The sequence below is a fragment of the Humulus lupulus genome, chromosome 1, assembly GCF_963169125.1.
Source record: "Humulus lupulus chromosome 1, drHumLupu1.1, whole genome shotgun sequence".
Taxonomy (NCBI): domain Eukaryota; kingdom Viridiplantae; phylum Streptophyta; class Magnoliopsida; order Rosales; family Cannabaceae; genus Humulus; species Humulus lupulus.
This window is the reverse complement of record NC_084793.1, coordinates 128,502,388-128,526,538: the sequence shown is the minus strand read 5'-3', so window position 1 is coordinate 128,526,538 and position 24,151 is coordinate 128,502,388. Positions and strand designations below refer to the sequence as shown.

The window sequence follows — 24,151 nt, the reverse complement described above, 5'->3', positions numbered from 1 at the left end:
GGTGTATAGGTGGCACGCCAGCTGGTTGTTCTGGTGGCACGTCAGTTGGTCCTGCAGATGGCACGTTAGCTGGTAGTGTAGGTTGCATGCCAGCTGGCTGCATATGTGGTCATTCGGCTTGGGGGTCCACATGGAGTCCTTGGGCTACCAACGTGGCCCTCATGATGTTCACCACCTCTTGTATGGCGGCAATATTGTTATTTTGTGCCTCAATTTCACGTTCTAAGAGGCAACTTGCTCAGCCACTTATGATGGCTCTTCGGAATGAAACGACGTGGAGTAGTCAGTATCTCCATCGTAGCCTTCGTTATAAGCCACCTCCAGAGCAGTCACTGGAAGTGGGCGGCTTGGTTCTCCTCCAACAGTTCCGGTGAGGCCAATCTTCAGGAAGAATTCTACGAGTGTTCACCATTGCTGCAACTCTTTGCTTTCTTCAAGCTCTCAATGAAAGCACCAAAATGTTGACTAGCTTTTCCCTAACAACTAATTAAACTAAATCTTAAAGAAAAAAAGATTGAGACATGGATTTTTACGTGGTTCGAGTTGTGAATCAACCCTAGTCCACGAGTCACTTGTATTAAGATGCTAAGAACATGCAATGCTCAAGTTCTTTTGGGTTTCAGACAGCATATAGGCTCACTCTGAAATGAAATTGGGGAATCATTTACAATATGTGTTCCCTAGCCCTATTTATAGGATGTTGGGGCAATTAAGCTCATTAATGGGAGTTGATTACAATTATTCTCCCTTAATGGAGATTTATTACAAGATAAGTGAACATTCTTGTAGTAAATAAGCTGGTGGGCTCCAGTGTATCATGGTGGACCCATTGTGAGGAATGTCAGCCTACTACTTTGTTGGGGAAAATGTCTCTGACACTATCAGAGTGGTAGCTGCATATTTTCCTATGTTAGGAGGCGTTGTGGGATAACCATTTTACTGCTTGTACGGATTCGACTCTACGATCCGTGTGACAGTCAGTGTCAGAAAGATGTCTGTGGTCCAGGGTCATTGTGCTTGACACCTGGCTATAGTTCTCCTGGTCCGGAGGAATGTCCTCGCAGACCTGGAAGAAGTGAAAGGAGGAGATGCTCTTGTAGTGAGACTTGGAGCACCATCTTGGAACATGGTCCTCGGGAAGTGACGTTTCTAGGAGGATGTACTCCTCCGGTGGTGGTGAACCATGGTTGAAGGATGGGCTTATCTCCCGTGGAGCCAGAGTAGGCTCCGGGAGACTTAATCAGCTTGCGTTGAATCTTAATTCCCGTTAGAGTATGCCACGTGTCACTCGGTGAAAACACAAACAACAAAATGAGAATGTAACTAAATTAGAATGGTAATATGAATTATATTTTATTGTTTGGTTGAACTTTGAAATCAATATTGAAATCATAATTATTATGTTTGATTTACTATTAGAAGGGAATAGAATAAGTGTTATATTGACCAAAACATATTTATTCATATAATTTTTTTTATATTTTTTCAAATTGAAATATATTTAATTATTATTTTAACTTAATTCTTAAAAATTATTATGTAAGTAACCATTATTAATAAAAAAACCAATTTTAAAAAAATATTGTTGATGATAATTTTGCTAGTTGTGTATTTTTTTTTCCTTATTATGGTTTTATCTCTATATAATTTATGGTATGGGTTTCATTTATTATTTTAATTTTTTATTTATAATTTTATTTGATAACCTAATTATTTTTATTTCGAATAATTTAATTTTGGAGAGAAGTCAAGGGTTATATAGAAATTTTATTATCTTTTTAAAGTTTTTTTAGGAATAAAATAACCATTCAAATGGATTTGGAGTAGAAAAGAGCTTCCATTAAAATTGTGGAATTCTAATTCTATTGGAATTAGCATTGCTATACTTAAATTGCAAACCAAACATTCCATTCCATAGTTGATTCCTCCAAACCAAAACATGCTTAAGTTTATTCTTAATAATAAACCATAAAACAACAGATTTAAAACCACAACATATATATATATATATAAATAAAAAATAAAACTTATCTGATTTAATATGGTTACTATATATCCACGAGGGATATGGACCTCGGAGTGAGAGAAGATGAAGATAGTGGGTGGTATTATCATTTGTAAATTGAATTGGATACATGTTGGAAAAATTTCCACAACATTGCAAATGATATTGTGGTTTTAAATTTGATAACTTATTTTATTTGTAAATGATTTCAACCAATTACATTGATTTAAGATGAGCCACAAAATTAAAAAGTCTTGCTACATAAGTATCTAATATTTTAGTATAAAAAGTATGTGTACATTTCATTTACCTTGCATGAATGCCTAAAAGAACATAAAAATTGCGAAAAACAATAATATATTCATACAAATTAGGGCAGTGCAATGTTTTTGCAAACCGTCCAACCCGAATAAACCTTCCAAACCAAATTGAAAAAACTGGCAAAAAATGCAATTCAAATAAACTGACAAAAATTCAAACCGCTCAATTATTATATTGGATGGTTTAGGAAATATACCAACTGACCCAATATAATCCAAATAAACTAAGAGTTTTTTTAATTTATACATATATATTATATATATTATATGTAATATTAATATTGTTTTTAAATTTTTAACAATGAAAAGTTTGGAAGATGTATACTGTACTTTAGTTTGTTTAATCTATTTATTTGAACATTTAAAAAAAAAACTTAAAATTAGTTTAGACGGGTTAACCCGACCCAACTATCTAAAACATTAGGCGGGTTAAACTTTTTTTTTCTTAATTGGACTGATTAGATTTAGATTTTTGCAACTCAATTTTTACATTGAGTTGATTAAAATATGTTATAACCCAACCAAACCAATACACTTTTTTTGTTTTTTTTACGATTCCTACTTTTTTTTTTCAAAAATACGCACTCAAGTTCTCAAAAATATGATTTTCAAAGTTTCATAATTAAAAAAATTCAATTTTTAAGAAAAACAACTTGAAAACAATTCCATGAATCGACAAAAAAAAAAACAAAAAGATAAAATAATATATATATTAGATCAACTAAATATCAACCCCAAAAACATATATAAATAAATAAAAAATAAAACCGTAAAAAATATAAATATATATATTTGACGGAAAAAACAGAATTTTTTTAGCAAAAATGAATATTTTATGTAAAAATCTCAAAAAAACAACCATCAAATAAAAAAATGTGCGATTGTCCATAAAAAATGGCCCCTATAGCTCAGTGGTAGAGCGTCAGTCTTCTAAACTGAAGGTCTGTAGTTCGATCCTGCATGGGGGCAATTTTTTATATAATTTTTTCAATTATAAAAATGAGACTGGACAACTTACTCCCCCGATGCTTTTTTTTTTTATATATAATTTTCTATTAGATATTTAAGGATAAATAACATCTCGTCACCAAATTTTGAGGGCATAATATTTAATCCAGAGGCTACAAAGGGGAATTAGTTAAAACTTTCATGGCACAGCAGCTTCAACACAACAATCATCAATTATAATACAGAAACTAGTCTTTTGGTATCTCATCTTCTATTATGTCTGTTCCTACTTTTTGCCTGCAAGATACACAACAAAAAGGCCAAAGTGAAGATTATTATAACAACTTTGTAAATTAAATTGGCTAAGCTTTAGGATTGGCTAGGCAGGTCAAAAAGAAGGCTAGAATGTTTAATACGAATATAAAATAGACGTGTCCTAACATAATAACTACCTTAATAGAATTTCTAAAAAGTTATATGGAGTAGAAAGAAATTACTTGATCTGATCCTTTTGGACCTTCTGCCTGAGGGAATGTCTTCCAAATCTTTGTCGTTCTCTTTAGTTTCGTCTTCATTTATAACGTCCTGGCCTTCTATTTGATTTGCTCTAATTATATAGACCTTTAAGAATCAACCACACAAGAAAATGAAAATGACTTTAGGTAAGGAATATAAAATATATAATATGAAAGAATGATTAACCATCTACATTTACATAATATACAGCATATGCATGTGACAAAATTATAATGGTAAATAGAAAGAAAAAAAATACAACCAAAAGAAGCATATTATCCTCTAAAAGATACACTAAGGTGCATGCATACCAATTCACGTTTCTACCCTAATTAGTGTTAGGAGTGCGCATAGAAACAACGTTTTTTTGTGTGCAAAATACTTTATTTATAAGATAAAGCTATTTGATGATAAATTAAATAGCTCGTGGTCATTAAAGTAGGTTGCCTTGTGTAGAAAACAAACGAACAATTTATTGATACATTTAGAATACATGAAACTAGATTACAAGTTTCATTGAATATCTATTTAGATAGATGAGTGTTACAGCCTATATGCTTCACTATCAATCTGAGTTGCTTACTTGACATTATGGTTATCTATTTATGAATGACTTATTGGAGTTCTAAGTTAGATTTCAATAATTAGCTCTAATTTCCTACTATTAAGTAAAGTTAAACATTATAAATAAAATGCAAACAGTTAGACAATTCTTACATCCTATCTGGCTTTACATACCATGATTTTTCTTTCTTTTTTACAGATATTTTTGACTCGTAATATCTTTTGCAAGAAATAACAAGTCAAAGAAAAGAAATCACTATCGGTTTAAGTCTCAAATGTAAAGAATATACCTTAAATTGAGTTGGCTTGACCAGATGAAAAACTAAAGCATCCCCATCAACTAGTTGATGATCGATGGCAAAACCTCTCCATCCTCCACTAAGGCCATTTTTATCAACAAGATACCTTGTTGGGAATTCACCTCCCTCTTCATCAACCAAAGTAATTGCCTCATCTGTATGTGGAAGGTGACTCTTGCAAAATTGGACTGGAAGACCCTGTTCAACCAACATAATTATGTGACACATCTACTATAGAAAAAAGAAAAATATACAAAACTTCAATGGCCAAATTCAATGATTTCATTGCAAAGTGAAGCAAATAAAAACTTGAATAAGATGCTGGTTTACCAGCCAAAAGCCTCCAGTAACATGTGACTGAAGCAGTGGTTTCATAAAACTTGGGGAGTTGGATTCTATTTCTGATTGAAGTAACGCTGCTCTATAAATGGCATATTCCCTTGCTTCATCCGAAGCATAAACCCGGTTAAGCAAATCTCCCCTTCGATAGCTCCTGTAATTACTATATTCAATACAAGAAGAGATTAATTCCCAAATAAATTCGGTTAATAATACTAAAACAGCTACAACCAAGCATGAATCTACCTTCTGGGCCACTCCAAAGGTTCAATAGGGACCTGCCAAGAACCAAAGAACTGATAAACTAGAGATTTGGATTGGAAAATAATAGGATTTCCCTTTCATTAATGGGAAGGAATATATGATTTATTATTATTACACACAAATATAAGTTCAAATTAGGTACGTCTCCTGATCCTAATTCATTAACAGATGGAAAAAAAACCTTTTAGAATGGATCCTCAAATGAGTAATTGTGAGAAGTTAATATTTGTATGTATTATTATCTCAAAGTGAGGAAATATATATACAACCTAGAATTTGAACCAATAAATACAGTAAGTTAATTCTAGAAAATACAACATTAGAATCTCCTATTTTTAGAGAGAATAAATATACAAAATATTTGGTATTAATACCAAATTGATTCCTATATACAATTGTGGTCAACTTCCTAATTAGGAAATAAATCCACACTCCCCCTCAAGTTGGATTGTGTATATCAAACATCCCAAGCTTGCACATTAATTCTTCAAAACTGGTTCTTGGGAGAGCTTTGGTGAGGATGTCGACTTTACAGGATTTTTTGCAATACTAATGACAGCTTGACTGTCACAAAACATTTGTATAGACTCTTTTGTAAATACTACCAGTTCGCCAAGTAACTTTTTCAGCCAAATCCCTTCACAAATGCTGAGAGTTAGAGCTCTAAATTCGGCTTCAACTAAGCTTCTAGAAACAACTGACTGTTTCTTACTCCTCCATGTTACTAGATTTCCCCAAACATAAGAACAGTAACCTGAAGTACTCCTGTCTGTTATATGACCTGCCCAGTCGACATCAGTGTGAACTCTAATTTCTTTATTGTTATTCTTTTGGAAAAGCAAACCTTATCCTGGAGTCATCTTGAGGTATCTAAGGATTCTAGTTTCAGCTTCCATGTGTTCCTATGTTGGATTATTCATGTATTTGACTCACCACACTAACAGGAAAACCAATGTCAGGTCTAGTGTGAGATAAATAATTAAGGCGTCCAACTAGCCTTTGATATCTCCCCCTATCCACAGGTGTCTGATCTATCCTTGAGCCAATTTTCTTGTTTGAATCCATTGGAGTTAAGGCTAGTTTACACCCAAGCATTCCTGTTTCCTTGAGTAAGTCTAGAACATACTTACGTTGAGAAACAAAGATGACATGTCTTGATCGTGCAACTTCCATCCCAAGAAAATATCTAAGATACCCGAGATCTTTAATCTCAAATTCCTAAGATAAGAAACGTTTCAACCTTTCTAGTTCCTCCTTATAATCGCCAGTCAGTATTATACCATTAACAAAAACAATTAGGATAGCTATCACTTTATCTGAGTTGAGTTTGACAAGCAATGTGTGATCTGTCTTACATTGAGTATAGCCATTATGAATGATTGACTTAGTGAATTTTCGAAACCATGCTCGTGGAAATTGCTTAAGTCTATATAGAGATTTTTTTAGTCTGCATACTTTGTCCTGGTTGGATGAATTCTCGAAACCAGGTGGAATATCATGTAGACTTCTTCAAGATCTCCATTCAAGAAAGCATTTTTAACATCTAGTTGGTGCAATGGCAAATCCTGATTTGCAGCAAGAGAGAGCAGAGCACAGATGGTGTTGAGTTTAGCAACGGGTGCAAAGGTCTCTTGATAATCTATCCCGTAAGACAGGGTGAAACCCTTAGCAATCAGGCAAGCTTTAAACCTCTCAATGCTACCATCTACTTTATGTTTAATAGTGAATACCCACTTGCATCCCACGAGCCTTTTCCCAGTTTGTAATTTTGTAATTCCCCAAGTACAATTCGTCACCAAGGCGTTGATCTCATTTTGTACAGCCTTTTTCCAACTAGGATCAGATAGTGCCTCTTGGATTGTACGAGGAATCTGTGCACTATAAAGAATAGACACAAATGCCTAATAGGATAGAGATAAGATTTTATAAGACACAAAGTTGCCAATGGGGTGTTTAGTACAAGCACGAACTCCCTTTCTCAAAGCAATAGGCAGATCATCATTTATATGAATAACATTATCATGACTAGGATTACTCAAACCTTAATGTATTTCTAGAGGATGTGGATCCTGTTCCGATTCATGGTGGTCCTCGAGATGTGTTTGATCTTTTAATTCTTTTTCAGAATTTTTCCTTCTTTGGCAGACACGAAGCTCTTTAGGTTTTGGTTAAGACTCAATAGTCATAGGTGGATCTTGATTTTCTATGACTTGGGAAAATCTAGATGAACCTTGATTTTCCATGAGTGAAGAAGTAGATGGAGTGTCCATGAGTGGATTGGAAGATTGAGCAAGAGGTAGAGTGTCCATGACTGGATTGGAAGGTTGAATAAGAGATGGAGTATGAGTACGAGTAGCCGGAATAATTTAAGTATGGGTACCTGGATTACTCTCCCAAAGATGAGATTCATTTACATTCTCCCTTGAATCTCAGACTTGTAGTAAGCATGTTTTTCAAAAAAGGTTACATCCATGGAGTTAAAGGTTTTTCAAGTAGTAGGAGAATAACACTTATAACCCTTTTGATGAGATAAATAACCAATAAAGAAGTATTTGATAGATTTAAGATCTAACTTACTACGATGTTGTGAATACAAATGTACAAAAACGGTGCAGCCAAAGATCTTGGGATCAACAAAACTAATGAACCTTGTATGAGGAATAGTTGCAAAAGAGTTTGATAAGGAGTTTGAAAGTTTAGAACCTTGGACGACATCCGATTGATGAGGTTGGCAGCAGTAAGAATGGCATCACCCCTGAAAATTTTGGGAACATGAGTCTCAAACATGAGAGACCGAGCAACTTCAAGAAGATATCGATTTTTGCGTTAAGCGATTCCATTTTGCTGAGTGTCAACACAGGAACTCAAGTGAATGATGCCCTGTTGTATTAGACAATGGCCAAGAATAGAATTAAAAAAGTCTTTGGCATTGTCAGTTTTGAGAATTTGAATCTTAGTTTGAAATTGAGTTTGAATCATAGAATGAAAGCGTTGAAATATTTCACTCATTTCTGATTTATGTTTCATAAGAAACACCCAAGTTAATCTAGTGTGATCATCTATAAAAGATATAAATCATCTTTTTCTCGTTATAGTGTTGACACGCATAGGTCCCCAAATATCACTATGAATTAATGAAAAAGGTTTGGATGGTTTATAAGTTGATCTAGAATAACTATTGCGAGTGTGTTTTGCAAACTCGCAAATTTCACAGCAAAAAGAGTTTGGATTTTTATTAATATAAATAAAGAGGGAAACATTTTTGACAAATACAAAAAATTCAAATAACCAAGACGACAATACCATAACATAATATCACTATCCTTATTAGAACAAGAAATAGACTGATTATTCAAAGAAAGCAAATTAAACTTTTGGGCTGTTCTAGAGGATAGAGTTTCATTTCTTAGGACATAAAGACCAGAACACATCTCAGCACTGTCAATCCTCTTCCCCGAATCCAATTCCTGAAACACACAAAGATTTGAGAAAAATTTAGTCACACAATGGTGGTCACGAGTAAATTTACTAATAGAAAGTAAATTACAATACAATTTAGGCACATAAAGTACAGATATGAGTGTTAGGTCCTTATTTATTGTGACTGAACCCTCAACTTTAGAGAGTGTGCCATCTGCAATTTTAACGGTATGATTTCTTGTACTCGTGTGAAACTCAGAAAAAATGGATGCATCTCCAGTCATGTGGTATGAAGCCCCAGAGTCAAGAATCCAAGATTTAGTAGTTCTTTTATTGACAAAATAAGCTACTGATTTATTACCTCGCACTGCCAACATTCCAATACCCTAGGTGGCAGTCGGGCGGACGATTGACTAAGAAGCTTCTTAAGGGCCTCAAGCTAAGCTTTAGTGAATAGAGATGATTCAGATCCATCACTCTTTCCTTCAGCCGTGGAACCAAAAGTGGCAGCAACATTCCCCTGACTTCACGATCACCCCATGACTTTCGCTTCCAATTTGGCTTTCCATGGAGTTTCCAACACATTTCTTTGTAGTGTCTAGGTTTTTGGCAGTGATCATACCAAAGGGTGTCCCTTATTCTGACGAGTATCAAGATTGGTACCATGGGGCTGTCCTCAGGTAGCAAGGGCTGATGATTCTAGATCTGAAGATAGATTTTGAGAGCCCATCATAACCTTTTTCCTACTTTCTTCAAGACAGATTTCAAAGAATACTTCTTTGACCTTAGGAAGGGGCTTGGTGCTCATGATTCGACTCTGAACTGCATTAAGATTTTTGTTGAGGTCATGAAGAAATTGAAAGTTCTCTTTTTCTCCTCAATTGTACAATGCATAGTATCACCAGTGCATTTCTAGGCATATTGTTCAAATAAATCTAGCTGCAGCCAATACCTTGTGAGTGTGTTGAAGTATTGCGTGACCGAGGTATCATCTTGGCGAAGATCGTACAAGGCAGCTTCGATCGCAAAAAGTTTGGAGGTATTTTCAGAACTTGAATAGGAAGCTTTGACAGCATCGCATAATTCCTTTGTTGTGGCATATAAGAGAAAATTTTATCCTATTTCATTTTTCATAGAATTGATCAGCCATGATTTAATCATATGATTATCAAATTTCCAAGTTTTAAATATAGGATCATCTCGTTTTGGAGTAGAGATTTCACCTGTGAGATACTCCTTGCCTTTTCCACTAATATGCATCACTACAAATTAGGACCATTGAAGATAGTTGTGTCCATTAAATTTGTGGCTGGTAACCAGGGAGAGCTTCATTGCCGTGAGAGAAAGTTAGAGTAGTGAGGGGCTGATCTGATGATGATGATGTGTTGGAGGTTACCTCTGAGATGGAGCTGTCTTTTTCGGCAGTCGTGGCAGTCAGGAAGGAAGGACAGAGATGGACACATAGAGAAGAGGTGAAGAGAAAATAAATATTGAAGAGCTAGGCAGCCGATTCAATCTTTGATACCATGTGAGATGTTGAATATTTGTAGGTATTATTATCTCAAAGTGAGGAAATATATATACAATCTAGAATCTGAACCAATAAATACAATTAGCTAATTTTAGAAAATACAACATTAGAATCTCCTATTTTTAGAAAGAATAAATATACAGAATATTTGATATTAATACCATATTGATTCCTATATACAATTGTGGTTAACTTCCTCATTAGGAAATTATTGCACAGTAATATTAATAAATAGCCTAATTAACCTGTTTACAATTAAAAACTTCAAGGTATACAATTCCAACCCCTAAAAATAAGTAAATATCAATGTTTAAAAAGGCAGTTTTGAGGCGCGCCTCAGTTTGAGGCAGAAAAAAAATGCACCAAGGTGTGTGCCTAACTTAGCAGTGGTGAGGCATAAGCCTCACTGTAGTGAGGGCTGAGTTGGGGCGGCTGAGGCGGAAATTGTGAGAGGCGTACGCCTCAGGAGTGTATTTTCGTAATGGGCTTTTTTATGCCCAAAAAGGTCCAAAATCAAATTGAAACACAACTGATCTAAATAGGCCCAAAAAAACTGATCAGAAGTTTGTTCTAAGATAGTAGAATCTAGGATTCTAGTTCTAGAAGCAAAAGTTAACTTTATTTTAGAAATTTGGATGATTTACGAAATATATATGTTTGAGTTTTATGATACATTTTATAGTATGTTTGAGTTTTATGTCATTTCTTATTCTATGTTTGCGTTTTATAAGACACATTCATCTTACTTTATACCTTTAGGTGTTCTAAAAATATTTTTTTAATTAAATATTTGAGGCTTATGCCTCAATGCGCCTTGAGGTGTACGCATCACCTCACAAAAACAAAATGCCTTGAGGCGTAAAAGCAGTATTTTAAACATTGGTAAATATCCAAACTAATAACAAAGGTGTGGGTTAACATATTTCCCAGAAAAAATAAATGATAAAAAGATATCACTATTTACTAAATTAGACAAGTTTAAAATAAAAATAAAAACTCATTAAAAGTATAGAGAAAGAGATGAATTTGTCGTATATTGAAGAAATGCCTCAAAGGGGCCAATTGCTATAACATGATATATATACTGTACAATCTAACCTAAAGGTAAAGTTGTACAAAGTCTTAGAGGCATACACGTGTGTCAGCTATACAAGTGTGTAAGAAATACTTTATAAAAGAATATATAAAATATAATCTATATCATTTATCATCCCATTGCAAACTCACGGGACTAGAAAGCACGATGAGTTTGGAACGAAGTAGTAGAAAACAAGCAATAGGCATAGCCTTGGTGAGACAGTCTGCAAGCTGATCTTCAGTAGGAGTATGACGCACAACTAGAGAATTGGAGGCAACACGCTCAAGTATAAAATGAAAATCAATATCTACATGCTTGGTGAGTGTATGAAGAACAGGATTGGCAGTAAGAAAAGTGGCTGAGATATTGTCACAAAGCAAAAGAGGAGAAGATGAAGGTTCCACGTGCAAATCTCGAAGCAGAATTTCCCGCCAAGTAATTTCAGTGACACCATTAGCAAGAGCGCGGAACTCTGATTCAGTGCTCAATCATGACACAACCTTTTGTTTCAAAGTGGACCACGAAATGAGATTTCCACCAAGAAAAATGCAGTATGCACCAGTGTTGTGGCAGTCATCAGGACAAGAGGCCCCGTCCGCATCTGTGTAACAGAGCAAGTTGTAGTCCATACATGGTTGTAGTGACAGACCAAAGTGGGCAATACCCTTAAGGTACTAGAGTATACGCTTGACGGCAAGCTAGTGAGCATCGGTAGGAGAATGCATGAATTGGCACACACGGTTGACGGCGAAAGCAATATCAGACCGGGTCATGGTGCAATACTATAACACCCCAACAATACTTCGAAAACTAGAGCCATCAGGAAGTGTTGTGCCAACCGAGGCAGAGAGAACCGAGACTGTGGTCATGGGGGTATGAAAGGGCTTAGAGCCCATCATTTTAGCACAATGCAGCAGGTCTTATACATATTTATAATGATTCAAGTGATGACCAACAACAGAACGAAGCACCTAGATACCCAAGAAATAATGTAACGGGCCAAGATCCTTAATAGCGAAGTGTGAACGCAGTGTACTAAGTAAATCAGTAATAAGAGTGGTACTACTGCCAGTAAGAACTATATCATCCGCATAGACCAATAAGATGAGAGAAGCATGAGAGCGATGATAAGTAAACATAGAAGCATCAACAGTAGAATTAGTGAAGCCCCGAGATAAAAGAAAGGAGTTGAGTTTGTTGTGCCATGGTCGGGGTGATTGTTTAAGTCCATAAAGAGCTTTATCCAAGTGACACAAACTGTGGATGAGTAAGATCCTAAAAGCCTTCTGGCTGATCCATATACACTGTCTCTTGAAGATCGCCATGTAGAAAAGCATTTTGGACATCAAGTTGACGAATGGGCCACAATTCAGACAAGGCAAGAGTGAGAACAGTTTGGATGGTAGCTGGCTTGACCATAGAACTAAAGGTCTCAAAATAATCAAGTCCAGCTGTTTGGTGATATCCCTTTGCTACCAAGCGAGTCTTATACCTGTCAAGTGTACCATCAGCTTTGAGTTTGACCCAAAAGATTCATTTGCAGCCGACTGGTTTAGCATGAGGTGGTGGAGGGACAAGGTGCCAAGTCGTATTATTCTGCAAAGCCAAAAACTCATCACGCATAGCTTGCTGCCAATGGGGAAACTTGTCAGCTTGCTTGTAAGTAGTAGGTTCAAAATAAGCATCTGACATTGAAGTAAGTAGAACCTTAGGCTTATGAATACCAGCCTTTGCACGAGTGAGCATGGGGTGGACATTAGTTGATGTGTTGGTGAAATTTTTCTCATGAGGGACTTGTAAATCAACCACTAAGGAATCAGTTTCAGGAAAGGAAGGAGGAGGAGGAATGGAAGTGGCACTACTCGGAGAAGTGTTAGAATAATTAGCTGTAAATTAGCTAGAAGATAGGGTCAATTGTAATTATTTAGTTTCCTATTTTCTCTCATACTTTCCTATTTTAGTTTCTCCTAGGTTGTATAAATATATGACATTCACATGAATAAAATATACAATTCTATTCACCATTCTCTACATGGTATCAGAGCAATTCTTAGAATTGTGATTCGAAATTCGAAATTAGAGTTCATAAAAAAAATAAAAAAGAGATTAGGGTTTGAGTTTAGGGTTCCTTTTTCGGAAACCCTAGTTGGAGTGCGAGTTTATTCTCACCGCCCACATAGACAGATTGCCCAGCCGCCGATCTTCAAAACCCCGAAGTCTGACAGCCAAATTCACCGCGCGTGGTCCCCACGCGCCGCCAATTGCCGCCGCCCCGACTCCCACGCGCCGACGCGTGAGGGCACATCCAGCCTCTTTTCCGGTGACGGTCAACGTCCGTCACGCTCCCAGCCCTTCCCCGTCCTCCTTGCATCAGTCTCCGGCAGTTCTTCTCATTTTGTGGTTTGATACTTTTGCCTTCTTCGTGTTTGGGTGTTCATTCTTTGGTGTTCACTTTCTTCTTTTTCTCTTTTCAATTGTTTTTGCATTCGAGATTATGGCAGAGATAAAATCATATTCGAAATCAGTGGTTGTTTCTGATGTGGTTCCCGTGATGTCTAAAATCACGGACCATAAATTGATTGGTTCGAATTATTTGGAATGGAGTAAGACGATTCGACTGTATCTGAGGAGTATTGACAAAGATGATCACTTGACTGACGATCCTCCCAAAGAAAAAGACGATTCACGAAAAATATGGCTTCGTGAGGATGCTCGCTTGTTCCTTCAAATTCGAAATTCTATCGATAATGAGGTAATTAGTTTGATTAATCATTGTGAATTGGTTAAAGAACTAATGGATTACTTAGAGTTTTTGTATTCTGGCAAAGACAACATCTCTCGCATATATGATGCTTGCAAAGCCTTTTATCGTGCGGAGAAACAAGATCAATCTCTTATGAGTTACTTTATGGCATTTAAAAAAACATATGAAGAGCTTAATGTGTTATTGCCATTTAGTCCTGATGTGAAGGTTCAACAGCGCCAACGAGAGCAGATGGCTATTATGAGTTTTCTTGCAGGACTCTCATCTGAATTTGACTCTACAAAGTCACAAGTTCTCTTTACAAGATGTGTTTACTCATGTTCTTCGCACAAAAACTACCTCTTCAGCTCCTCTTAATAGCGCCTTGGTGAGTCGTAACAATTCTGCACCATGGAAAAACTCTACTCCAAGTGGATACAAAGGAGGACCTGATAATCGAACACCAGATTCCGGGAGCATCATGTGCAACTATTGTAAGAAACCAGGCCACACCAAGTTTGAGTGTAGGAAGTTACAGTTCAAAAATCAGCAAAAACACTCGGCTAATATTGCAAGCACTAGCGATGCATCTGACAAATCGGTCCTTATTTCTGCTGATGAATTTGCCAAGTTCTCGAGGTATCAGGAATCGCTTAAGTCTTCATCTCCTTCTGTCACTGCGATAGCTGATTCAGGTAACTCTAATGCATGCCTTCTTTCCACATCCTCAAAATGGGTCATTGATTCTGGTGCCACAGATCATATGACAGGTAATTCCAGTCTCTTTTCCACTTTTCAGTCTCATAGTCCCACTTCTACTGTTACCTTAGCTGATGGATCACCATCTTCTGTTCATGGATCTGGCACTGTTGCTCCCACACCTTTGCTCACTTTGTCATCAGTCTTACATTTACCTAATTTGTCCTTTAATTTGCTTTCTGTTAGTCAACTCACTCGTAATCTAAACTGTTCAATCTCATTCTTTCCCGATCATTATTTGTTTCAGGATTTTATGACAAAGAAGATTATTGGTAAAGGACATGAATCTGGCGGCCTGTATGTTCTTGATCCACTTCCACCAGCCTCTATTGCTTGTCCGAGTGTTGCTTCCGCTTTTGAGGCTCATTGTCGTTTGGGCCATCCATCCCTTCCTCTGCTCAAGAAACTTTGTCCCCAGTATAGTAAGGTGTCTTCATTAGATTGCGAGTCATGTCAGTTTGCCAAACATCATCGTGTTAGTTTGAGTCCTCGAGTCAATAAACGTGCTAGTGTTGCTTTTGAGTTAGTTCATTCTGATGTTTGGGGTCCTCCTATTTTGTCTCAACCTGGATTCAGGTATTTTGTTACTTTTGTAGATGATTATTCTCGTGTAACTTGGTTATATTTAATGAAAAATCATTCTGAGTTGTTTTCTATATTTTGTGCTGAGATTCAAAATCAATTTAATGTGTCTGTTCGTACTTTGCGAAGTGATAATGCCAAAGAGTACACATCTGCTCAATTTCAATCTTACATGACCTCTAATGGCATGCTTCATGAAACTTCTTGTGTTGATACTGCACCTCAAAATGGTGTAGCAGAACGTAACAACAGACATCTTCTTGAAACTGCACGTGCCCTCTTGTTTCAAATGAAAGTTCCTAAACCTTTTTGGGCCGATGCAGTTTCCACAGCATGTTTTCTTATTAATCGCATGCCATCCTCTGTACTTAATGGTGAGATCCCATTTAAAATTCTTTTTCCTGGTAAGTCATTGTTTCCAGTTGCTCTTCGGGTATTTGGCAGTGTTTGTTTTGCTCGCGATGTCCGTCCACATGTCACCAAATTAGACCCTAAGTCATTAAAGTGTGTCTTTCTTGGTTATTCTCGTCTTCAAAAAGGGTACAGGTGTTATTGTCCTGATCTCAACAAATATCTTGTTTCTATTGATGTTACTTTTGTGGAAAATACACCTTGTTTTTCATCTTCACCTACTCCTACTCGTCACGGGGAGGATGATTATTTGTTGGTATATTCTGTCACATCCTCTGCGCCTGATACATGTTCTGACGAGTCTCTTGTTCCTTCACCTGCCTCGGTCATAGCTCCCGCAATGCCTACACCTCCACCACCTCCACCACTTCCTAAGCCTCCTATAGTGTACACCAGGTGTCCACCTCCCGTTTCGTGTCCTGCACCTGCATCTTCGTCATCAGATCCGGAACTCAAAGATGATCTTCCCATTGCACTACGTAAAGGTAAACGCCAATGTACATACCCTATTTCTTCTTTTGTTTCTTATAATCATCTCTCCTCTTCTTCTTGCTCTTTTATTGCTTCTCTTGATTCTATCACTATTCCTAAAACTGTTCGTGAAGCAATGTCTCATTCTGGCTGGCTTGCTGCAATGATAGAAGAGATGAATGCTTTAGTTGCAAATGGTACTTGGGACTTGGTTAATTTTCCTTCAGGAAAACGGGTCATAGGGTGCAAATGGGTGTTTACGGTTAAAGTCAATCTGGATGGAACAATTGCTCGCTTAAAGACCCGTCTTGTTGCCAAGGGTTATGCTCAAACTTATGAAGTGGACTATTGTGATACTTTTTCTCCTGTTGCTAAACTCACATCTGTTCGACTGTTCATTTCCATGGCAGCTACTCATCATTGGCCTTTGCATCAACTTGATATTAAAAATGCTTTTCTTCATGGAGATCTTGAGGAAGAAGTATATATGGAGCAACCTCCTGGGTTTGTTGCTCAGGGGGAGTTAGGCCGAGTTTGTCGTCTTCGCAAGTCTTTATATGGTTTGAAACAGAGTCCTCATACTTGGTTTGGTAAATTTAGTCAGGCTGTTGAGAAATTTGGTTTGTTGAAAAGTAAGTCAGATCATTCTGTGTTCTATAAAAGATCAACTGTTGGTATCATTTTGTTAGTTGTGTATGTGGATGACATCGTTATTACTGGAAATGATACTGAAGGCATCTCTTCCCTTAAATCATTCCTTCATACCCAGTTTCACACGAAGGTTTTGGGGGTGCTCAAGTATTTCTTGGGAGTTGAAGTCACTCGGAGTAAACAAGGTATTTTTCTGTCTCAAAGGAAGTATGTACTTGATTTGTTAACTGAGACAGGAAAATTGGGAGCAAAACTTTGTAGTGCTCCAATGAATCCAGTTGTGCATCTGACACGTGATGGGGAACCATTTGAAGATCCTGAGAAATATCGCAGATTAGTTGGAAAGCTGAGTTATCTTACTGTGACTCGTCCAGATATTGCATTCTCAGTTAGTGTTGTCAGTCAGTTTATGTCATCTCCAACAATTCATCATTGGGCAGCCTTAGAACAAATTTTGTGTTACTTGAAAGGAGCACCCGGAAGAGGTATTGTTTACAAGGATCATGGGCACACCCAGATGGAGTGTTTCTCAGATGCAGATTGGGCTGGTTCCAAGGTGGATAGACGATCCACTTCAAGTTATTGTGTCTTTGTTGGAGGTAATTTGGTCTCTTGGAAGAGTAAGAAACAAAATGTTGTGTCCAGATCCAATGCTGAATCAGAATATAGGGCTATGGCACAATCTGTGTGTGAGATAATGTGGATATATGAGCTTTTGACTGAAGTAGGATTTCAGACTTCAGTGCCAGCAAAATTATGGTGTGATAATCAAGCTGCTCTTCATATTGCCTCAAATCCTGTGTTTCATGAGCGAACTAAGCACATTGAGATTGATTGTCATTTTGTTCGTGAGAAAATTCAACAAGGCTTGATCTCTACAGGATATGTGAAAACTGGAGAACAATTAGGAGACATTTTTACAAAGGCTTTGAATGGGGTGCAGGTTGATTATCTTTGTAACAAGCTGGGCATGATTAACATCTATGCTCCAGCTTGAGGGGGAGTGTTAGAATAATTAGCTGTAAATTAGCTAGAAGATAGGGTCAATTGTAATTATTTCGTTTCCTATTTTCTCTCATACTTTCCTATTTTAGTTTCTCTTAGGTTGTATAAATATATGGCATTCACATGAATAAAATATACAATTCTATTCACCATTCTCTACAAGAAGAAAAAGGAGAGGGAGGGGTAGAGGAAGGAGTTAGAGAAGAGGCATGGACAGTGGAAGAATAAATAGGAGGAGAAAGTGTTGAACTAGTAGGAGAAATTGTGGGAGACAAGGGAGGGGAAGAAGAAGGAAAAAAAGGTGGGTGAAGAGGCAGCAGAAGAGTGAAGATTGTAGAAGATGTAGGAGCTGAAGAGAAAGATGAGGAAGGGGTGGATGAGGAGGCAAACGGAAATGAGATTTCATTGAAAACTACATGACGAGATATGTACAGACACCCTGTGGGAAGAGAACAGCAAAGATAACCCTTGTGTTGGGAACTATACCCTAAAAAGATGCATTCTTTGGAGCGATAGTGGAGTTTGTGATCATTATATGGGCGTAAGTATGAGAAACAAGAGCAGCCAAAGGTTTTGAGATGATCATATGATGGTTGTTTTCAATAAAGTGTAAAATAAGGGCTGGTGTTTTGTAAAACAGGGGAAGGAAGACGGTTGATGAGATATAGGGCAGTAGAAAAGGCATAAGGCCAGTAGGTAAGTGGAACGAAAGAGTGAGCTAAAAGAGAAAGGCCTACTTCTATGACATGACGATTTTTGTGTTCAACCCGCCCATTTTGTTGGGGGTATAAGGGCAAGAAAGTTGATGAACTATACCAATAGAATTGAACAATTTATTTAGTGTCCAAAATTCCTAACCCCAGTCGCTTTGAACACGTTTAATTTGAGCATCAAATTGCCTTACAACCATGGTTTTAAATTTTAGAAAAGTGGGGAATGCTTCATCTTTGGAATGCAAGTGATAGAGCCAGGTAAAGCGACTAAAATCATCAATAAACAAGATAAAATAACAAGCTCTAGTAATTGATTTCTCAGGAGAAAGACCCCACAAATTTGTATGAACAAGTTCAAAGGGAGTCGTGGCTCTTGACATTGAAATAGAAAAGGGAAGTCTATGGGATTTGGCTAATTGACAATCCTTACAAAAAGTAGAATTCAAAACTGAATGTTTTGGAACATTACAAACATCAAAAATAGTGGAAATAACCTGCTGAGATGGATGTCTGAGATGTTGGTGCCACAAAGAGAAGTCTCGAACAGATGTGAAGTTGGCTGAAGGTGGAATGAACAAAGAGGCAGGGAAAGAAGAGTTGACTTCGTAAAGGCCCTGATCAAGCAATCCCGTGAGAAGTACTCTCTTGGTGACCTAATCCTTGACATAAAAACAAGTGGGATGGAACTCTATGAGTGCATTGTTATCACGACAAAATTTTGATAAATTAATAAGATTATTGTTGAAAGCAGGAGCATGATAGACATGATTGAGAGAGAGAAAGAGGAACTGATTTAGAAGGAAAAGTTACATGTCCAATATGAGAAATATGAAGAGACTTACCATCACCAACCTGTACCTGCTCGGGTCCATGATAAGGAGATGCAGAATACATCACACCATAGTTGGAAGAAAAATGATGTGTGGCACCCGAGTCCATAAACCAGTTGGAGGAAACTCCTGAAGTGGCAGGGTTTGAACCAGAGAATCCAGGAAGAAAACTATTGTTGGGTGCACGAGGACCAAGCATTGTATTAAAATTACGAGGTGGTTGTGGTTGATAGGCAAGATTAGTGCGATGGTAGCATATAGTGGCGGAATGACCAGGTTTGCCACAAATTTGACAAGATGGGCAATTAGATGGAGGTCTACGAATGTTATTGTTTTGAGGCCAAGGGTGAGGAAAGGATTGTTGAGGTTTGCCCAATATGCCAGAAGAATGATTGTGAGAATTAGGATAGTTTTGGTAAATAGGTGAGGGAGAAAAGTTTGGTTTGGATTGAGGGTGAGGGTGAGGGTATGATGGTTTTGGTTGTTTGGATTCAGAATTGAGTTTGGAGAAATTGGCTTGAAGGGAGCTCAATTCATCAGCACTATTCTGAGTTTCAAGACGATAGTCATAGCTAAGAAGTAAACTAAAAACAGTTTCCATAGAAGGTGTATCAGATCTACTCATCAGAGGAGAAACAAAGGAATTATACTCTCTACCAAGACCACTCAAGAAATACACCAATTGGTCCTTGTGAGACACGGGTTCCCCGATTGCAGCAAGTTTGTTGCAGAGACCTTTAAGCTTCTAAATGTATTCTAATGCAGTGAGTGAATCCTTCTTGAGTGCTTGTAATCGTCCACGAATTTTAGTGATACGAGACATTGAAGAAGTTGAGTATATTTCGGTAAGAGCTTCCCAGATTTCTTGAGCTGTTGCATAGCTCACTATTTAGCTGAGCATAGAATCGGTGAGAGGCATAAAACCAACTCATCACTAGTCTATTGTAACGTTGCCAAGAGGTATATGTTGGGTTGACTGTAGTATCACCAGGATTCAATTTTTGGCGACATGGATTTGAGCCATCGATATACCCATCCAAACCATGAGCCATGATGATGTTGAGAAGTTGGTTTTGCCATATGAGAAAATTACTTTCATCTAATTTGACAGAGAGTGGTTGATTCATTGAGGGAAGATTGAAAATAGGTTGGGTAGTTTGTGAGGTATCAAGTTGAGAGTTTTGAGGGAGGCTAGATTGGTTGTTCTGGGGTTGTGTGTCGAAGCTGGGGAGGGAACTGGTCTGGGAGACAGCACTTTGTTGAGCCATGGCTCTGGTACCATAAAAGATTAGAGAAAGAGATGAATTTGTCGTATATTGAAGAAAAGCCTCAAAGGGGCCAATTGCTATAACATGATATATATACTATACAATCTAACCTAAAGGCAAAGTTGTACAAAGTCTTAGAGGCATACACGTGTGTAAGAAATACTTCATAAAAGAATATATAAAATATAATCTGTATCATTTATCACATATTGACTATTTATATAGACAAACTAATAAGAATTATCTTTCAAAGAGAGAGCAATCTGCACTCTTACTCAACAGAAATTATGTAATGTGTGCTATACATCAACCTTGCACTAAAGGTACTAGTAATTGTCACCAAAGAATATCAACTCAACCGCCAAAGAAAAAAATCTTTTAGAGCTAAGCCTAGAAGTTGCATGTATAAAAAATACAAAAACATAATATGAACTACCAAAATCCTACAGATCTAAGATCATGTGGGACAAAAATATTTATGAATCTAGATCTAGAATGAATTATACTTTCACAACATTGGGAAGATAATTGAAAAATACAAAAACATAAATGCCACTAGTAGTGTATCAAATCAAGAATTCCAAAGTCTAGCCAACCTTACAATAGTGCATCTCATTCACAACACTCACTCTCTCCAAGGTCACCTAACTGACAAACTTCTTCACATCACTCACAAACACAGGAACACAAAAATAGTGTAGAGCTGCATGTGTGAGATCCTATGCAGCTCAGAGAAATGCAGGCTATACAGATGAGCAAAATCAGTCAAAATATTTGTCCAACCATGAACAAGTACCCTATGAGAACAAGATCCAAGGATGGGATTTATAAGCCCAAGGGGTCCAATTTAGAGGTCCTTGATGAGAATAAACCAAACTCTATATTTGTGCCTCGAGACATGATAAATGGAGAGATGCTATGAACGAGGAACACAAGCCTTGATGAAAAACAAGGCATGGTCTCTTGTCCCCATGCATGCCCAAAGATCAAAAGCTTGTGGGATGTAAATGGGTCTTTAAGCTAAAAAAGAAATATAGATAACTCTATTTCAAGATACAAGACAAGGCTAGTTTCCAAGGATTTCATAAACTTGGTTTTGATTACACTGGGGCTTTTAGTATTGCTGCAAAACCAACAGCGATAAGAGTTCACAAAATTGGAACATCAAACAACTTGATGTTAACAATTCAACAAAATTCTTGAGCCCTAGTTTCAAAGACTGGGAGTAGAACATGGTTTGGAAACTGCACAAGACTTTGTATGGGCTAAAACAAGCTCCTATAGCTGGTTTGATAGGCAAGTTGGGTTTCTTCTCATCAAAGGGGTATAGCTCTCTCTTCCTCAAGTTCACTCCAAGATCATGTATAATGATTTTAGTGTATGTGGATGATATAAGCATTACAAACAACAGTAAGGGTGAAATCCGACAACTCATTAATCTCCTCAATAAAGACATATCTTTAAACGAACTTGGGGAATTGAGCTACTACCTCGGAAGAAAAGTGCATCAAATCAAGAATGGTCCTCTGCTATCAAAGTCAAAATACATAACAGAGCTACTAGAGAGAACAAAAATAATAAGAGAAAAGTGCTTGCCAACCCCAAGGTTAGCGGTCTTCAACTTTTAACACTCAAAGGAGGTCCCTTTGAAGATGTCACTAAAATTGGAACTACTTCGACAAATGCATTATAATATCAAGATGCATTCAAAAACGAGAGAGAACTGACTTCTTTGTAATTTGGAGGAGATTTGTCGGCGACTCGACTGGACCTTCTCAGTGGCACGGAAGAGGGCTCCACGTTTATTCGAGTTCTGGGCTTCCCCTGCTTTACCTGTATCAGCAATGAGAACCAAGCATTTCATACAAAGACATGCATGGAAACGATATATAGAAACAGAAAGTAGTCAAACCCACGGGTGTGGACTTAGGAGTTGGGGTTTTGAGAGCTTGAGCAAGCTTGGTGAGGTTGAGCTCCTCCATTCTTTTTTTATTCTCTTCCAGTCTTTGTTTCCGACATTCCTCGTAGCCCAATTTAGACTTCACCATTTTCGAAATAGAGAAAATAAAGAAGAAACAGCTTCACAACTCAACGGAAAAGGTGACCGCTGGCAGCACTGACTGGACTGGAGAGGAGCTAAAGCGCCAAACTTATTAGGAAACAGTGTTAGTCTTAGTTCACACGTGTGCTCTTTTTATTTGTTTTCACTCTTACTTTATTATCAGCATTTATTAGGGAAATTTCACAATTTATACATAATAGTCTCTCTTATTAAAAAAAAAATAACATCATTATTTACTCTTTCAATTTGATATTAAACAGTCTTCCTCTACTAAAAATATCTCTCTTATTTTTACATCCAAAAAATTGAAACTATCATTTCTCTCTCTACACTCTCGATTTTTGTCTCTCTCTCTCTCTCAAACCTAACAAAAACCCCAAAATCCCGTCGAGCCCTAACCCCCATCGAGCCCAACTCCCGTCGAGCCCCACCCCATCGAGCCTCTCAGTCGACTCATCTCCCCCATCGCCAACCCTCATCGAGCCCCACCCACGGCGACTCATTCCATTCGAACTCGAGACCCACAGCGCATTGTGCCTCCCATGATGACAAGAAAAGGTTAGATCTCGAACCCAACTCTATTTTTAAGCGAAATGCATGTTGAATCTGTGATCTGTGGAATGGGTTCGTCAAATTTTTGGTTTTTTTTTTTTGGTTTGAACGAGTAGCTTGATAAGTTCGATGGTAGCTCGATAGGGACTCGATGGGGTATATGAATGCTTGGATAGAAGCTCGATAGGAGCTTGATATGAGATCGATAGGTTGATATAAATTTCTCGATGGGTTTGTGGTTTTAGATAAAATGGGCTCGATAGTAGCTCAACAGTGGCTCGATAGGTTCGATGGTAGCTTGATAGTATGCTCGATAGGGGTAGTATGAATGCTTGGTTTGAAGCTCAATATAAGCTCGATAGGAGCTTGATAGAATGATATAAATTTCTCGATGGGTCTGTGGCTGTGGTTTTAGATAAAATGGGCTCGATAGGCTCGATTGGAGCTCAACAGTGGCTCGATAGGTTTGATGGTAGCTTGATAGGGGTAGTATGAATGCTTGGATAGAAGCTCTATATAAGCTCGATAGGAGATCGATATAAGCTCGAGACGATGAGTATAAATTGCTTGATGGGTCTGTGGGTTTAGATAAAATGGGCTCGATAGGAGCTCAATAGTCTATATAGTTTTAGGGATAATGTTTCTCGATGGGCTCAATGGTAGCTCGATGCATGCTCGATGGTTTTTTATGTAGACAGATTATGATTTTCTCGATAGGCTCGATAGTTTCTCGAGAGTGGCTCGAAAGGGTTATTTTGTAGCTCGATAAAACTCAATGACAGTGTTTACTTCAGTTTTCTTATATATATATTTTTTTTAA

General features: G+C 37.3%; 1 protein-coding gene and 1 non-coding gene across 2 annotated transcripts; one reads left to right on the top strand and one right to left on the bottom strand.

The window, feature by feature from the left end:
- The first annotated feature begins 3,222 nt into the window (after positions 1-3,222).
- TRNAR-UCU (transfer RNA arginine (anticodon UCU)) lies at positions 3,223-3,294 on the top strand. Its single transcript has one exon. It is a non-coding gene; the product is annotated as a tRNA-Arg (tRNA).
- A 45-nt stretch (positions 3,295-3,339) lies between these two features.
- LOC133797716 (B3 domain-containing protein At3g19184-like) lies at positions 3,340-22,876 on the bottom strand. The gene is made up of 7 exons (XM_062235734.1): positions 22,634-22,876; positions 22,446-22,550; positions 5,238-5,269; positions 4,983-5,154; positions 4,644-4,850; positions 3,771-3,894; positions 3,340-3,570 (listed from the first exon to the last, which is right to left on the bottom strand). Exons 1-7 carry the CDS (start codon positions 22,763-22,765, stop codon positions 3,560-3,562), a joined length of 783 nt encoding a protein of 260 aa, XP_062091718.1. The 5' UTR covers positions 22,766-22,876; the 3' UTR covers positions 3,340-3,559.
- Between the last annotated feature and the right edge of the window lie 1,275 nt (positions 22,877-24,151).

What these genes read in the sequence shown, in the direction of transcription:
- LOC133797716 (XM_062235734.1), bottom strand. Translation starts at nt 22,765, where the DNA reads ATGGTGAAGTCTAAATTGGGCTACGAGGAATGTCGGAAACAAAGACTG. An exon ending in CAACTCCTAAGTCCACACCC is followed by an intron (nt 22,551 to 22,633) that starts GTGGGTTTGACT and finishes TTGCTGATACAG; the next exon opens with GTAAAGCAGGGGAAGCCCAG. An exon ending in TCAAGCCAACTCAATTTAAG is followed by an intron (nt 3,895 to 4,643) that starts GTATATTCTTTA and finishes TGATTCTTAAAG; the next exon opens with GTCTATATAATTAGAGCAAA.